This window comes from Myripristis murdjan, chromosome 1, assembly GCF_902150065.1.
Source record: "Myripristis murdjan chromosome 1, fMyrMur1.1, whole genome shotgun sequence".
Classification (NCBI taxonomy): Eukaryota; Metazoa; Chordata; class Actinopteri; order Holocentriformes; family Holocentridae; genus Myripristis; species Myripristis murdjan.
This window is the reverse complement of record NC_043980.1, coordinates 40,629,460-40,648,462: the sequence shown is the minus strand read 5'-3', so window position 1 is coordinate 40,648,462 and position 19,003 is coordinate 40,629,460. Positions and strand designations below refer to the sequence as shown.

General features: G+C 39.8%; 1 protein-coding gene across 1 annotated transcript in view; it reads right to left on the bottom strand.

Moving 5' to 3' along the window:
• Window positions 1–19,003, bottom strand: part of tenm3 (teneurin transmembrane protein 3) — a 339,790-nt gene that overhangs the window by 156,830 nt on the left and 163,957 nt on the right. Inside the window, exons 7-8 of the mRNA XM_030056695.1 lie at window positions 4,932–5,105; window positions 3,703–3,767 (exon numbers count right to left, since the gene is read on the bottom strand). Of these exons, the coding sequence (XP_029912555.1) occupies window positions 3,703–3,767; window positions 4,932–5,105 (239 nt within the window). The remainder of the gene's footprint in view (window positions 1–3,702; window positions 3,768–4,931; window positions 5,106–19,003) is intronic.

Genomic DNA, 19,003 nt, shown 5'->3' with positions numbered 1-19,003 from the left:
TAGCTGACATTATTGCTGGATGTCCACTGCCTTTTTATGAAATCCACTAGAGTTCTGAGCAAGACATGGCCACAGGGTTGAGGTTAGGGTTATGGCTTGGTGAGGGCTGAGGTCAAGCCTGTCAAGCAAATGGGCAACAGGCCAACACATTTTACAATCAATCACAGCACGTGCCCAGACCTCTGTAATAAATGGGATCTATAATAACACTATACAAACATGTTGTTGAAATGGAATTTATGGCTTACTGATTTTCTGCTGCCCATATACTTAATATACCTGAACTTCTATATCAACTGACATTCTGTTGAATACCATTCAAAGTGTGAACCAACTCATTATTGGCTAAAATAAAGTTTTACAACTTTTTACTGTAAAACTTGCAAAGGAATTGTTGTCGAACAAATACAGTGTAATTTTATTTCAATTGTTATATATATAACATATCCTTTTTTTCTGTCTATCCCCTTTTCACAGTCATCTAGTCCGGGGGGTTTCAAATGTTTTTACGTTGTGGATCCAGAAGTTGACTTTCATCGAGCCTCAGATCCCCCATTTGAAGCGATTTTGCTCTATGGACGCTGATAGGAAAAAATATTTTGGTTTGTATTAAGTATTAAATTGTTTAGATGTCACAGATGAACACTGACAAGTGGATTCAAAGTGGTGAGATTCAAGTATAATGTTGAAATAATTATTCATACATTTTCTTGTAACAATTTCTGGTGAATTAAAGTGAAAGTAACCCTCTGAGACATGAGGCAATTTACTTGATTTCTGCCAATAACATGAGAAAAAAATATTTGACCAAATTATTAAAAAAAAAACAAAACAAAACATTAGTTTAAAAAAACATAAAATTTCAACAAAAAAATAAATAAATAAAATAAAAATCTAGATTAATTGATTAATAAAATGATATTGATTTAATGATTTAAAGTCAGATCAGTGATGGTGGATTGATGTCAGATTTCTTGTTATTACAAAAATTCAAACTATTCCTCATTTTGCCAAGGGCCCCCTGGAAGCCCTTCAAGGACCCCTGGGGGTTCCCCAACCCCACTTTGAAAACCAGTGATGTAGTCCCGTGGTGGCCACCACACTTCTCCACCATGCAGTTTAAGTGCCTTGCTTGAGGGAAACTCGACAAGAGAGAGGGGAGAGTGTTCCTCCTCCTGTCTGACATTCCAATCACAGCCCACACCTCCAACCACTGCCTATGACCACTCTTTCATTCTATTTGCCTGTGTCTCTCTGTCTCTCTCTCTCTCTCTCTCTCACACACACACACACACACACACACCCACACACACGCTCATGTGCACACACACACACACACCGTCTGTGTCTCCCTCTCTAGCCACAACATTGTGATATCCAGGACTCTGATGCTGTGTCAACAAACCACTGAGAGCGGATACGCTTCAGCTGATAACATGACACGCACACACACACACACACACACATACACACATGCACACAAACAAACACAGCAGATGCACTTCAGGCGATAACAATTACACACACATCTACACACACACACACACACACACAAACACACACACACACAAGCAAAATGGATACACTTCAGGCGATAATGCCATCACTGGCCATGCTTGTTTACACAGATATCACAGTCGACCTTAGCATGTACACACATACAAACACACACAGACACACACACACACACACACACGTACAAACACACAGACAATAAGCGAGTTTGAACAACAGCGAAAAGCTGCATGACAAATTAGGTTTAGAGGACATATCCTCTCAAATCTGATGGGCTCTCAGTCAGCAGAGGATGCTGAGGACATGAGTCAACCCTCATCAAAACAGCTTTTAAGAGTTTAACCCTATCAGCTGTCACTACCTGTCCTTGTCTTCCAGCTGGATATCATGAGGCATTCTCAGTGCTTTCGGTACATGTAAAGATAGCATGCAGATAGCAAAACCTAGAAGAAAACCCGATACCAAGCTAACTTTGAGACAATGCTGAAGTATGGCATTGATCCAACACGAGCTGTGCATGCTGATCTGCCATTGGTCTTCAATGTTATTGCAACCAGCAATGATCAAACATTGATTTTTCATTTCAAGCGTATCAAAATAACCCTGTTTTATGTACAGCAGCATTCTGTGACAACTGGCAAGCAAGACTCAGCTCCTTTCCCTATGTGAGACATGGACAACAGGCGGCCCACGGGCTGCATGCAGTCTGCCAGCCTTCATATGTGAACCCTGGGTAGGACTGTCACCCATCCCATAAGATATGGAATTGTCCCGTTTTTTTTTACACTTAAATATTGCGTCCCGTTTCAAATCAATATGGGACGTGGTTTGTTCTGTATTTCCGAGGTGCCTTAAACGCAGCATCATCCCACCCACATTCAGCCTCAGCTAGTACCCGCCCACCCATAGCATTCGTTGGTTTGGATGGTTAGTTTTAGACAGGAGAAGTGATGGATTGTCAGTGATAGAGTGAGAGAGAGCAGGGCGGGACAAGCAGGGTGTCTTCTCACAGACAGTGAGACATGTCTGCAGCGGGTCACGAAATGCCTAAAATGTGATATTAGTTTGGATAGAATGTGTTTTAGTATTTTCAAAATACAAATGACTTGTATTTTAATAAAATACATTTTCTCAGACCACTATTTAGCATTTTATTTTGATAGTTTGATGAGCAAGTATTAGTAACAAGACACTTTTTGAAGTATTTGTGCCCATCTCTAAAGGTACACCACACCATCAAGCACAACCTCAGCTGTAACAGTGCTGACTGCGGACACAAACTCAATCAAAACACTTGCCTGCCTTATATTGTTTAAGTGTTAATTTGCTAACTGAATAATTGATTGACATAAGATCATACAGAAATGTTGAATCAATAACATTTCAGAGTTCAAAAGTGATGCTGAATTAATCAGTGCTGGTTATGCTGATGCACGTAGATTCGCATGATAATAGCATGGTTGCTGGCTTAAGTGTTAACACTGACAGCCAATGCTGATTACATAAAAATTGTTTTGAGACTGTCCTCTGCCAAAAAATGACCTCATGGGTTATTTTACAGAAGCTTGTTACGTTTAAAGCTAAGTGCCCTCTAGTGGTCCTGTAAATAACAGCACTGTGGTACAGTGTTAGAAGTTCATGAGGGAGGGTTGGTGGGGTGCTGGTGGATAGGTCAATCAACATGTCCTTCACTCAGGCGACCCGCGTACAGATCCAAGCAGCAGCAGTAGACAAAAAAGTAGCAGTCCTGTTTTTAGCTAGATACCAATATTCAGTAATATTTGCAAACATTAACTAAGATTTCGTAACCTTGGCCCTAACCCTTTCCCATCTTTACCCATTATGACAAACATTTTCCTGACCTTAACTCATCTATTTCTGACATTTTCCTCTCATTTTTATTTGTTCACAAAAACGTCACGATATTTCCTCCTAATTTTTCTCAACAAAGGTTCAGTTTTGTTTAATTTTTGTTTCAGTTATGGCCTGGGAAAAGTATATGATAAATGATTAATACTTTTCACCATAGTTTTAGTAAATTAATACTAGCAGGCATATTTACTGTTTACAGTGTTAAAATCAGAGAGATGGAAGGAAGGAGAGAGAGATTTTCTGTGCAAGAGTGTTAAACATAGGCAGTCCAACTTTTGTGTGTGTGTGTGTGTGTGTGTGTGTGTGTGTTCTTACCTATGCAGTAACAGAGCAACACAGACAGAAGTACGGACAGTCCAACTGCACTAAGGGCCGTACACCTGCAACGAAACGATAGCAGTGTTACTTTTCCCTCCTCTTATTTTCTAAAAAAGGAGGGGGGATATTAGAGGGCTTCTTTCTTCTTCTTGTCTTCTCAGTGTGGAAAAGCGTCTGACACACTGAAACTCTGAATGCTGTTTTCCAAGATGTTGGATTTACTGGTTTAGCTTTTGGTTTCCTATATGATTTGGACATCCTTCAATAAGGCGGAAGGCGGCTTTTCCAACAAGTAATGTGTGAGTTTAGGAAAACCAGCTGAAAGTGCTCTGCTGCTTCAAGTTGAAAGAAGAGAAAATGTTGAGGAAGTAAAGGAGAATGTGTGTGTGTGTGTGCGTGTGTGTGTGTGAGGTTAGTTAATCCTGCAGAAGCTCGATACAGAGCCGTTTTCTTCAAAGTTACAAGGATTGAAGGATTGAAGTGTGTACAGTGTATACATACATATGTGAGTGTGTGTGTGTGTGTGTGTATATATATATGTGTATACATATATATATACATATGTACAGTGCTGTGAAAAAGTTTTTTTTTTGCATATTTGTCACATTTAAATGTTTCAGATCATCAAACAAATTTTAATATTAGACAAAGGGAAAAAAAAGGCACTCCAGGTAGACGCAATTACTTTTTCACATAGGGCCAGGTAGGTTTTGATAGCCTTTTTCCCTTAATAAATGAAATCATCATTTAAAAACTGTATTTTATATTTACTCGGGTTATCTTTGTCTAATATCAAAATTTGTTTGATGATCTGAAACATTTAAGTGTGACAAATATGCAAAAAATAAGAAATCAGGAAGGGGGCAAATACTTTTTCACAGCACTGTATAGATAGATAGATTGATACATACATACATACATATACAGATAGATTGATAGATATACAGATAGTCTGATAGATAGATACATCTATACATATTGAGAACTGCATTATTATTTCACTTACTATTACTTATGATCTTGTTTATAATAATCCCAATCTCAAATGATAAAATAGTTCTTTATCAACAGATGTTTATATCCTGAGATTTGATCTGAAGTGAAAATTCAACTGACTTGAGTTAAATCTGAAGAAATACAGTTTGAGGACAGATGCAACATGATACATGTATTGCAATAGTCAACAAATAAATAATTAATTAAAAAAAAGAACGAGACATCTTTACCTCCACGAGCAGTACTTGGAGGACTTCTTGAACTTGAAGGCGGAGCGTGATAGGGTGTTCCTAGGCAACGGCCTGGTGGGCGGGGAGTACACTGAGCCCGTTGCCATGGTGTAGCCAGGGGTTGCCGTGGAAAAGAGAGGAGTGGTGCCTGTACCTGTCTTAAAGAGGAAGTGCCTGGGGAAGGAAGGGAAAGAGAGGGAGAGAGAATTGTTAGTGTGTTGTAACAGTATGAATCATTGGCTGTGTTTACATGAGCAACTAATCACGACAGTAGAGAGCTTTTGTATGCTGGTGGCCACATGTGATAATGAGAGGTAACAGGTCAGCTCGAGCCCTGACGCAAACCCGCCCACAGCCTGCCCCACTGTCACCAGGGGAGTCAGACAGGGGTTATACTTTCACCCCATTCCATGTGAGTTTGTTTGCGGTTAGTGTCATATGTTTGTGGAAAGGCTGGTCATGGAGCAAGGAAGGATTGCTTTATTTTTCACACTGAATTGGCCAAAGAGGAGGTGTGACAGTGGTTGTGGCTTCATATAAAAACACAGCCAGTGCCAAAATGTGCAAAGAGTATAAACTAAAGCTCTCACATCTATCAGTGTATCAACAAAATAATAAAAAACATAATATATACCAAAGAACAAAGTCCAAATAAAATGGCAAAAGTGCAATGCAGGGTTAAGAGGATATACTCTTAACAAAAAGGATACGCTAACTACAACTAAAAGAATATCGAAACAAATTTTTGATAAATTCATCATGAATTTATTTAGATAGCGCCTTTCAAAAAAAGAGGATATACTCTTAACAAAAAGGACACGGTAACTAGAACTAAAAGAATATCGAAACAAATTTTTGATAAATTCATCATAAATTTATTTAGATAGCGCCTTTCAAAAAACAAAGTGCTGCATAAAGAACTGAGGACAAACAATGAAACCATACAAAGAGCGACAGATAAAAAAAGATAATAGATAAAAAGGTTTTTGGCATCTCTTTCATTGGATGAAAGAAGGGGGAGATTGGACTTAGCTATATGTGATGCTCACGGCAATTGGCGCACACTTTTAGGTGAAACAGTGGGGTGAGGCAGCTTAATTGTACACTCCATAATGTCACACAACTTGACAAATGATGCCCATTAAAAAGCATTTTTTTCTTCCCATTCTGCATCTGTAAACGAGTGCATAACCACTCTCTTTCCCACCAATTCTGACTCCCGACTTTCCCCCATAATTGTCAGGCGTTTGCCGCTGTCATCATTGTTAAATTTCTAAGGTTGAGTGCATATTCAGGAGCCGCTCAAGCCTGGTGTTCTTGACGTCTATGATTCATTACAGTGAAAAGTACAGTATAACTGCCTAACATTTGTCAAGATCATACAGATTACTATAAGTATAAATATTTTCCCTTCTATTAAATCTACTATTGCTCAAGCTGTTTTATTTCTAGTAACAGGGAGGCTCAATTGCAGAGTTTCAAAGGGTGATGTGAACAGATTAACCTGAATAAGACATTAACTGGAATTTAGCCAACAGCGAGGTCACTCTATGTATGTAAATATAGCTACTGAGCGCAGCAGTGGAATAAGCCTCAATTCCTATTTAACATACAAGTACAGAGGTCCAAGGCTTACTATCCTTACAATACTCATGTGACTACAGAGGGATCGCTTGAAAAGAAAGTGCTAAAAAAAAAAGAGACAGTAACAGTTAGAGGGATTTTTCTTCCATGAGCAGAGACAGAAAAACATTCAGAGGGAAGAGGGTGATGTAAGGTACTTCTTGAACAGAGGGTGGAGAGTCAGCCTGCTCTTCTGACTGGAAGCAGGAGGGTTGGTGTTGCATTTTAATGAGAATCATTCAAGACGGGGGGGTGGGCGCACATTAAAATGCAACAGTTTAGGGGACGTTACAAACTCGCATAAGGACCGAATCGAAACAAGTGGTGGTAATAAGGTCAAGTGTGTGTCTAGAAAAGCATGCATGTTTCTTCATATCTGTCAATATGAAGAAATGTGCAAAATAAAAGATGACTGACAGAATAGTTTGAGGCTCTTGACGTATATAGTGTCATTATATTGCAGAAACAGAAACCTCATATCTAATATCGTGACATTTATTTTGTGTTTTACTGTCCCCCGCATCCTGCATGTGTTGTGAAACCGAGCCAAACCACTGGAGCTTTACAGCGCACCATAAAATGACGGAAACTACCTGGCTTTTACCGTGAAACACCAGAGTTCTTCATTATTCCTGTAAAGATCGGAGATTCATGATTTCTGCGCTGGAGCCTGATTGGCTAATAAGTCCAGAGTAATTACCAAGGTCACAACGTCTAATTAATGACAGAACCTCAGCTAACAAGCATCTTTAATTACAATTAGAATGCTCTCTAACGAGGCTGTGTGATTAGCAGTTAGGACCTATTATAACAAGGGCTCTTCAATTAATACCTGCCTGTAGGCAAGATAGCAAGAGAGAAGAAGAGAGAAGAGGAAGACAAAGAGAGAGAGAGAACAAGTGCAGGGGAACAAGGCAGACCAAATAGCGATGGAGACAGAATATAGTTTTATGTAAGCATTTGAGCATAAGCACTGTAAGCGCAAACATGTGTTGCAGCATGCCCGATCTATGACATGAGAAGTCGTTTGCACTGTATCCAATCTCTCCTTAGCCAAACGACATCTCAAGCTCCCAATTTCTCATAACTGAATAAAAATGTCATCCAAAGCCACTGGGCTTGGGCTTGACCATGTTACCTGGGAGAAAGTATTATTGTTAATGTTTGTGTAAAAAAGTCTTACTTATCAGTAGCTGGGACACACTGTGTACTGTGATCAGACAAAACAAAACAGAGGAATCCACAGAAATAATGCAAAGGAGCAATTTACATTGTCTTTGGGGATGATGAGGATATTCCTGGATGGAATTTATTATATTCTCCAAAGGCAACTGACTATTTATGTTTGACAGGGATTTTTGTCGACACTAGAGCAGTGATGTCCAGGCCCATCTGAAGTCTCGGTCCATGATCCACTACCTGAGAGGCCAGGAGATAAAGTTCTCTACTACCTCTTTTTGACCAAAACAGCTGTGGTTCTTGACCTCGTTCTTGGAATCAAGATGCTAACTAGTGAACCAGCCCATGTTTGCACCAGTTTGGTGTGGAGCCATTGCATCATGGTTGCTGGCCGCTGACTCCAGCATTGCTGTGGCTGAATTCAGCTCCAGTCTGCTGGTTTGCTGGTCTGTAGCCCAGCATGCCCTCAAAGAATTCAAAATACTCCACCATATTACCCTGTGCAGAACCACTTTTCACAAGGTCCTTCTTTTGGAGTCTGTATTTCTTCAATTTTTCTTAACTTGTTAATAATTTGGGCCTGAATTCTAACAAACCCAACCCAACAGCGAGTCGGGTCACAGTTATATCCTATCGAAACAACAGCCGCCTGACGCTGTTGGCCGTTGCGCTAGACTTTTTCCCCTTTCTTTTTCTTTTTCTTTTGCTTCTTCTTTGTTTCATGGCCTGGCCCACCGGCCCCACCGGGGAAATCCCCGGTTTCCCCGTACGCCAGTCCGCCCTTGATGCAGGGCGAGCCGGGTGCGGGTCCAGGGGGTTGTGTGTAATGCAGGGCGAGTCGGGTGCACTGCAGGACCGCGTCTTCCTGGAGTGCCTTTTTTTTCCTTTCTCCCTTTCCGCACCACCTTTCCTCTTTTTCCCCCGGATTTGGGGAATTAATTTCTTAACTTCAATTCAATCACGCAACCAGTCGCAACACCCCCTCCTCAACATGCTGCGTGTGTTTACAGTGCACTCGGACTGTTGGGGCGGGTGTTAATCAAAACAAACCAATCACGTCTTGAGCTCTTCACAGGCTGCTGGCCTCTGATTGGCCTGGCCTGTCTCTCTGACTTAAAAAAAAGGTCAGACTGGCGAGGCAGCTGGACCTGACAGCTGATTGGCCTGGCCGGTGACCTGTCTCAAAAAAAAAAAAAAAAAAAAAAAAAAAAAAAAAAGACAGGCAGGCCACCAGGCCAGTGACAGACCGGCGCTTCAGGAATTCTCCCGGTTCTCCCGATGTACAGTCCGGCCCTGCCTCCATCTTTCCTGGTAGAGTAATTCATTCTTGTTATCACCACGATTCCCATTCCAGGTCCTACTATTTTTTGGTTCCAGCTGGGAACCAACTTTTCGGGTTGTGAACCAATTTAGATTTAGTCCAAATACTTAGAACAGTTCAACATTTGGTTCACTAATCAGAAAGGAACTAGTTCTTTGTTGGCTGAAAAAGCTTATAACCAATACTTATAGTATAAAAACTAAATGCACTGCTCTATAAAAAGTCAAATGTAAGCAGATAAACTTTTTTTTTGGAAAAACTTCCAAAAAAAAAAAAAAAAGAGGCTGTGCTGAATAGCTCTCCATGCGTTGTACATTTTGTCACCAGCATCAACTTCAAATATTTGCTTTTGCTGACAATCTGCTCATCATATGTGAATGCAGACTTGTGATGTAAAATGATGAATGGAACAACATCCGACCAAACGTACACTCATACTCATCTGTTTTCTCTCATTTGTTTTAACCTCATGGCTAGAAACTGGTAGTAGGTCTTGCAGAGGAGGATGGCAACATGTTCCCCTCTCTGTCCTATCTGGACCATCTCCCACCTTTCAAGTGTCATTGCTTACCGTGATTACATGTTGATAAGGTGTGGGGACGGGGGGTTATGGCTCTTAAGGGAAAATATGCATCAGATGAAAAGATCATCATGGATAAAAGATTCCAAACCCCTTCTTTAGCACATACATTCATATTACATCACACACTCATATATATCACTAACTGTTCTCCTCGATACGCTCAAATGATTGCTGACCTCTGCAGGAGATTTGGCTTAAATATGAGTGGGAACTACTGTGCACTATTTCTATTTTTCATCTCTAATCTGGATGTATTAACTGTGCAGAAGTTTATCCACGTTTACCCACCTTTTAATTTACACCCACGTGACCGTAGCCAACACATTTGCCTTCATTTTCAGTATAGCGTATGTTGATTACACAATAATAACAATACTGATAATAATGATAATAACTAAATAAAATGATGCGTTGATTTGCATTGCTCTCAGCACACATTGTGTTGAAAAGTAACACAAATAAGAGTTGGATGATTCAATTAGACAGATGGGAGGGTTGAAGATGACAAATCCCATAAGAGTGTACTCAAGGCCTGAAAATCTGCAAACATAGTACACTCACACCCTCTTATCCAGTCAGCAAGCCCTACAAATGTACTTGTTTCTCTCTTTTGTATGCCAGACACACACACTCACACACACATGCATGCACGCGCACACACACGCACGCACACACTATCCAATTTGTATAGACAAACATGCTCAGCTAAAGCTTGCTAACGTCAGCAGTTGTACTAATACACACACAGGCAGAAAAACACACTTATTTGTCATTCTTATCAAAATGGAAGAGGAATGGCTGATGTTATACAGCAATACACACACGAACGCACAGACACACACACAAAACACTTAATCTTATCGCAGTGTAAGCAAACCCCAAATTTCACCCATTCAGAAACACCCCCCTCGTCTCTCTCTCTGTGTCATTCCCATTCTAACTCATAGAGATATTGTACATATGTGCATGTACAAAGAGGTGACTTGCACAATGACTCCCTCTCTCTCTTAGTCTTTCCAAAACTGAAAACCTACTTATTCTTACTGTCATACATCATCTACCTTAGGACACAATCAGTCGAACACAGTCTCTTCTCATAGCTTAGCTTAGACAGAATTAACATAGAAACCTGCTGTTGGGGAAGCCGTGCAGAGCTGCCTGCCGACTGCTGCATGTCTAGGCACCGTCTCTGTTTTCTGGGTGCATGAATATGTGCAGGGCTGAATGTGTCTGTTTTAACCCTCTGAAACCCAGCAGGCCATAGGTGGGCTTCAGGATTGGGGAGTAACCGAATAAAAGCAACAGTGTTATGTATTTAAAATATAAATCTGAGCAACTGCCATTCATTACCATAATTTACCCTACCATAATGAGTAATTCCATTACTGTCACATTTTAAATTGATGGTATTCTGAACGCAGTTACTGTCTTGCAAAAAGAGATTACTTGAAGGGATTACTTTATTTGTTTTGTTTTATTTGCACTAAAATTCAGGCACATATTTATTATTATTATTATTATTATTATCATTATTAATATTATTATTATTATTATTAGTAGTAGTAGTAGTAGTAGTAGTAGCACTAGTAGTAGTAGTAGTGGTATCGTTAATGGTGTTGTTGTTTAAAAACTACACTTTTACACTTTTACACTACTACAATTTTCTTACACATGTGCAAGAAAATTGCACATTTTTTCTTTAAACAATATGAGTTGCAGAACAAAAACATACCACATTTGTCTTTTGTATACTTGCATAACTTTTTCTCTGAAGACTGTAAAAGTGTTAATTACCTTCAAAGTGACTCAGACAAATGGGGAAATTTTGAAGTATTCTAAATGTAAGTATTTAGACTGTGTTGCGCAACTTGAGTAATCTAATGGAATACATTACAAATTACATTTTAGAGCATGCATTAAGGAATCTGTAGTGGAATATGGTTTAAAAGCAACCCCCCCTACACTGGTGGGCTTTTATTTTCAAAGGTTTTAAGGAGTTTTTGAAATCAAGTGAATTGGTGAACACAAGAAATCTGACTCTGATCCAGCCACAGTGATCTAACATTTAAATATATATTTTATTATTTTTTCTTTCTTTTTTCTTTTTCTTTCTTTTTTTTTTTGCTAAATTTCTGGTAATTTTCTTGTATTGTATTACTGTTTTTTGTTAAAGTATTATTTATCTTATTTATTAATTTAATATTATTTCATTTCATTGTGAATTTGCTCATCATCTGAAGAAAATCGAGTGGCTTTTTCAGGTTTTATGGGCAGTGTGTAGGTCATGCTCTGGAGCACAGCTTCTACCTGGCAGCTGGTTGAAGCTGCTGCTCTCTGCTTGTTAGTGCTGGCCTGGGTCCCGTCTGATGTTTTTCTTGCCGGCACTAGATGTTTTTCTAGCTTGCTGCATTTTTTTTTTTTTTGTCTCATCTGCTTCATCTGTCATTGCCATTGCATGCATTGTCCGTGCTAATGTGCATTTGGACTTTGGGGAATTTATTTTCTTTTCAGGTCAGGGGGTGAGGGTTTGTTTTTGATAAACTGGTGGCTTGTAAAGCCTTTTGAGACTGTAACAGTGATTAGGGGCTCTAAATAAACTTGAACTTGAACTTTGAACCTTGACTTGACCTGACACACACTGCACAAGCAGCTGTGTCTGTGAGGGATCCCTTTTTCACATGGCTCACCAAAGGCTACTTCCAACATTTATCTAACAGTTATCTCAGATCTTGGGAGTGTTTCCTTGTTTGAACTGAGGGTCTCACACCTAACCCACATCAGATCAGAGTACCACATCGGAGTATGTGATAAACCTTGGGAAGAGTCCTGAATACTGACAGAATCTAAAAAATATTTCTTTTACCACATCATAAACAAAATATAAGAACATTTTGCTCCATTGTTTATGTTTTTGTGTACATTTGACATTAATGCATTAGATTTATCACAGGCATGTCAAAGTGCTATGTTAGTTCTATGAGTTATTAGTCTTGACTTGAACCTGAGCTGTTTTATCTCTCCTCAGCCTCATCCTTAACATTAGTAAACAAAGTGGTGTATTCTCCCATCTGAACCTGCTCAGTCCTCCTATTTATTTGAAATTTCCGCCCATGCCTATTTTTTTTCCCCAGGTTCTTGTAAATTGTGCTGGAGACAACATAAAGGCGGACACTTCTCCACTTCCAAAATTAGCCTCTCTTTGTCCATCTCTACTTTCCTCACTGTTAACAACACAGACGTTTCCAGCCAATAGCTTTAGAGGCTTGGTCCACCTGCTTCATGCTGCCTCTCACATCACCTTCTGTTTGGAACAAGTCTCAGGCTGGTGGAGCAAGGTAGCCTGGCAGGCGTAATACATTGTGTCCTGCTAGGACTTGCTTTTGTATGAGTTTTCCTTGTGTTTGTGCTTCATCGTTCTGTCTATAGCTGATTGTGGATTAGTTGGATCAAGGCACTCATTCTTTGCAAAGTCCGATGAGACATGCTTGTGATGAAGGGCTATATAAATAAATGAACTTGAACTTCCGAACTCTCTCCCTGTCATCTGATTCTCTTTTCTCTGTATCTCCCTTTATTTTTACATTTTTTAGCCTTAATTAATCTGCCTCGTTTCATCTCACCATATCAATCTCATCCTCCTTCTTTCCCAATTTGTTTCTTGTTCTCTCATTTTCTCCATATCTCTCTGTCAATATGAAAATCTAATTGTCTCCCTGTCCTCTGACTTCCTCTATTACTCGTTAATGTGTGTGCTGTGGTGGACAGTAACAAAGTAAATTTACTTAAGTACTGCACTTCAGTACATTTTCAAAGTATTTATACTTTACTTGACAGTTTATCCTACTTTTGACTCCACAATATTTTCAGTGAATGGTGTCGTTACTTGTGCGGCATTAGCTTCTACCAGCTCCTCCGGGTGGCCACGTAGGTGTGCTGCAGCAGTCGTGATGGCAACAGTTAAAGAATAAAGCTCTGCTTCCTGTGAGGAGCCCAATCACCAGAGCACCCACAGCCATACTTGAAGTCCATGTTTGAAGTATCTGAGTTTAAAAATTATTCTGATTTTTTGAAACGTTTTTTGGTCTCACCACAGACCGACAGACAGAATTCACATTCAGACCTGAGAAAGCATGTTGAGATGATGTGTAACTTAAAGCAAAGGCTGAATTATGCTTCCGCGTAGGAAGAGCGTACGGGGGTTGTGCGAAGCACGCATTTCCTACGCAGCGCGTGTGTGTCCAACATACCTCTGCAAAACACACTGAGCAATTCTCCGCCCACCAACGTAGACCCTGTCGTATAGGTGCGGGTCGTATAGGTGCGGGTACTTGCGCACCTCCTCGGCCAGGCGTTCTTCCGCGAGATCCAGCACTCTCCAAAGTTTTCAAACACAACCGACGAGTCGAGACACAACAGTTGTTTTAAAAATGGCGCTGCCGGCCGGCACAACAACAGGATGTGATGCCGGTTGCAACAAAATGCCGGAAATGATGTACTTCGGCGGACCAATCACAGCTCTTGTGGGGCTGCGTAGGGTCCGTGTAGTTACAATTTTTGGGAGGCGCGCGGCAAGGCTCTGCGGCGGTCGCACCACCCCCGTAAGCTTCGCACAACACTTAAAGCAAAGCAACACAAAACAGCAGTCACTCCTTGTTCTGCAGTGTGTGTAGTTTTGTTCATACTTCGAGTATTTGGTATTGTGCATGAGTGTGGGTGGATTTATGCCTGCTACTCCATTATGTATCAAAATATTAAATTTCCAGGTACTTCTATCGAGTGTTTGTAAAAATATTCTCATTGTATTGTGCATTCATTCAAAGTGAGTGAAGAGACAGAAGCCAGAGATGGAGCAAGAAAGGCATGTAGTGAGGCTGATGTGCACGCACACACATGCACACACACACACACACACACACACACACTCAGAGATGCTAAAGTTTTATTCTTTGTCTTTACAACAAGACTGGTTGAATGAAAGCTGATGAAAATGTGACACTGACAAATCTGAAGGTCTTACAAATGCTCCAAATCTGAGTAACATGATTTCACTCTAAAAATATTGCTATAATATTGTTCTAAATTACTTCAGATGATAGTCCCATAAAAAAGTGAGTAGTGAGTAGCATAACCCTAAAAGTGACAAAATGGGAACTGGTAGTTGCTGAAAGGTTTAATTTCAATGACATATTTAACCCTGCCAGACTTTTTTAGGACTGATAACATAGACAAACAATAGTTTGTTATAATATTATCCAAGGGTGAGTCCATTTCAACTAACAGTTAGTATTTGGAGCATCCAGCCAGTATCCAGCACTCAGTAACAATGAGGAAGAGAGCACCACTACTGTCCTACAGAACAGCTGGGGGGAAAGTGAAATAAAAATCTGATTTTCCAGAAAACGTGAACTATCCATTTTGGTGTCAATACTTTCATCTGACAATGGAAAGGGTTACCAATGTTTTGGAGCTTTCTGCTGGTGTATTGTTTTTTTTTTTTTTTTTTTTCTGATGTAGGAACTGCCGCCCATGACCCTGATTTAATCATCATCATATATTCAAGACGCTCACTATGTTTTTCAGTGTGATGCTTGTGATGGCATACAATGCATTATGAACAGCACCTCAAGTATCACTGATGCTTTCACTCTGAGCAAAGGGAAAAAGATGAAAGAAAAATCACAATTAATGTTTTCATTAGAACCCCATTCAACATTCTAACCTCACTAACAGTGCCGGTGCATGCTCATCAACTGTGGGGAACATTAACCATTAAAAGCTGGATGCTTGTCTGCCAGTAAATGGAGGACAAACATCCAGCGGTGAATGCAGAGCTGAGCAAAATTATGATTTAAGTTCAAAGAAACAAAGCATTAACAGGAGAATTCACTGGCTGCCAAAACTCAAAAACGAGCAATCAGCTTCTTCTGAAATAGTAAGGCATTTAATATTAGCTATGGGCATCTTCAATCCAAAAATAATGTCTTTTTTTCAAAGTCATTTTATTGTTGTGTGTTAGTCAGTTTGCTGTCTGAACTGTTTTGAAAGCCTAACATCCTCTGGCGGGTTCATGTGCTGGGAGGCTCAGACATCTGGGACCTCAGATGTCAGAGCCAGTGCCAAACAGCACTGTAGTCATGTTATTTGGTTGGAAAATCGAAGGCAGAGGAGAAATAATAAGCAAACATAGGCATCATAAAAACTGAAGAAGCTATGGTAGTTAATCTGGCAAACTACCAAGTAGGAAACTGATTTTGCTGATTTATTGATTGATGTGGCAAAGAAGTTGAAGGCAAATTTGTGGCTTGAATGTTTGATTTTTAAAAAATAGAAGAAAATCAGGTACACTTTCAAAAAGCATGTCATTTCCAATGCAGATGCCCTGCTGGGCCTGCTGGTGCCACAAGAGGGAGGGTCATGAGCTCATCAAAGAGCCAGGGTTCATCCTCTAACCAACATGAATGTTGTCACCAAATTTCATGCATGATTCACCAAATAGATTTTGAGATATTCCGCTCTGGACCTAACTGCTGACTGACCAACTGATCAACATGGTGACGAAATTTTTAAGCCCTCCAACATGCAAAGTGTTCAGCTGTGAGGTGTCCAGATTTTAAGTTAAAGTCTGTCTGCCCAAAGTCTGTAATTGAATAATACCTCTAATTCAATAAGCGTGTATTATAAGACAATAGCAGCTATTGATATCAGTCGCTTAATTAAAAAAGAAAAAGAAACCTAATGCTAATACAGTCTGACAACAAAGGATTTAATTGGTTGCCTCATTACCTTGGGGACTTGAAATAATTCTCCTGCCCTGTTTTCATTTCCATTTTCTTTTGTTCTCCACTACCCACCTTTCATCAACAAAATCACAGAGGAGTGGAAAATATCCTGAAACATTCTTTCATAGCAGGTACATTTGAAGTTATAATTAACTTTAGCTGAGCATTTGAAAACACATAGAAAATGGAAAGTCTCAGACCTATACCTGTTTACACTGTCCCACTACCACTGAGGATGGTTTAACTCGCATATCAGTCATAACCTGGAGATGAAATATACTAATGTGAACCATGCCAGCCCCTTTGTGTTACTGGATAGTCTTGGATAAATCAACCCTGTGTGAAACCTACTTGCTTGGTGTAAAATTTGAAATGCTTAAAAAAGTTGAAATGCTTAGTTTATGTGCTGCAGAGAGGAAGTATGGCGGTGATTTATACGGACAGATCTTTAAAATCACATATCCACCCACAATTCATCTTTGATTAAATGGAGATTCCTCTTTTTAGTGGTTTGAGTCTGTAAAATCTGCAATGAAATGTGTCTCACCCTGCCTTACGCAGCTACTGACCCACACACAGCTGTTTGGTAAATTGTGAATGGACTGCATTTCTATTGCGCTTTTCTAGTGTACCAACCACTCAAAGTGCTTTGCAGTGTTCTGCCTCACATTCACCTGTTCACACACACACTCACACGCTGATGGCAGAGACTCTCATGCACAGTGCCAAGCTGCCCATCAGAGGCAGTTAGGGGTTCCATGTCTTGCTCAAAGACACTTCAACATGCTCTCTGGAGGAGCCAGGGATTGAAACAGGAACCCTCCGATTGCCAGATGACCACTCTATCCCCTGAGCCTTTGATTTCAGTAGAAATTTTTAAGGTGTGTTTACACCAAGCATGTGTCAAATGCTTTATTTGAACTCTGTAGTGTTTCTTTGTTTAGCACAAAGTAACTGAGCACTCAAGAACCCCTGAGATGCCTGAAAATGTGAGTCTGTTGGAGCTTTCCGTTGACTATCTGATGTTCCGACTTCTGACTGCCTTCCATTGTGCTGAATGCGTTCTATTAAAACAAATATGGATGCCTGCAAGAAAATTAAAAAAAAAAAAAAAAAAACATTGATCTGTCCACTGACATCATGTGATTTGCTAATGACAGTAAATGACAATAGGTCATGTAGCTGCTAATGTTAGCTGGCTAGCTACAGCTAGTCATCTTCACCACTAGTGCCAGGTCGGTTCATCAAATTAAAGAATATATTGCTATAAATCTACACCATCAAAAAAATAAAGACTGCAGAGAATGCCAGAGGTTGTGTTTTCAAATAAAAATCCAGTCAGAGAAAAAGTTTGTTAATCATTGTTTGATATTTTGCTGTGGTGACGTGGATATTTTGGCAAACTAAAAGCTTTCAGATCATCTTTGTAATAGCAGTTCTGACTTAACTGGGGTTTCTCTTCACTTCTGCATGTAGGAAGTTGGATTTATCCTAGTTCCAAGTTCAATAAAAAGCTCCCTAATTCCTGTTCCATGAGAACTCTGGTGTGGTATGTATGTTAGGTGTGAGACCAAAAATCCCAACCAAACACAGGAATCTACCTGAGAACACAAGGTGTTATAGGGGTTGTTATAAGGAGACAGATCTTGACATGTAGCCAGCAATTCCTACTGCTTGGAAAGCCAAAAATAACACAATGAAGTCAGGACAGACACTTTAATTCAGCTTCATGTGTTCCTTGCTTGTATGGACACCAGAAAGGAAGAGCACCGAGTCCATCGTGCTTAGGTAAAATTACAGGGGCTGGAATCAGATCTGTTTTGGATGACAAGTTACCAAAATACCAGATGGTTGGCTTGCAATTGGCAGTGTGAACATAAACTAAACCAAATACAAAAATGCCATCAAGTAAACTTTTTTCGCTATGGTTTGGAGCAAAGAAAATAAACTGGAGGTGTGATCACACCCATGGTGTGTCTAAATTCTGTTTCAGAGGCTTTTGCGCCCTGACAAAAATAAAACTCTGCAGGAAAGTCAATTTAAAAGCTACTGAGTGTAACAAACTAGCAGCTATTTGAGCATGTCAAAAGAAGTCAAACACATTGCTATTGGTATGGCCTTCAAAACCCATATCAGTCATAAGGCAGTTGAATCTGGGCTGAGACACTATTCTGCTTGTGGGACACTACACTGGAGACATGATGTTTCCATAATGCCACTAAACTGGGAGCAACTGTAGAGCTCACCAGCAATACAGAGACACAGATGGAGATGATTGGCAGGGTATAACTATGTAACTGCTCTGTATTTGTATGTTTTATCCATTTTTAAATGCTACTCTATTACACTAGAGAAAAAAGTCAAGAATAATAGACCATGAATTACTGTAGTCAATATATGCAATGTAGATAGCACTATGTCATGGACCATAACTAATCTGGTGATCTAGTAATAAAATGAGCACTCCAAATGCAATATCCCACAACCTGCAGTTAAATTTTATTACCATTATTTACATTAGCAGCTTTAAGTATCTTTTACTGTGGGAGGCTCCAGCTGTAAAAGTGTACTTAAATATTGTGTGTCT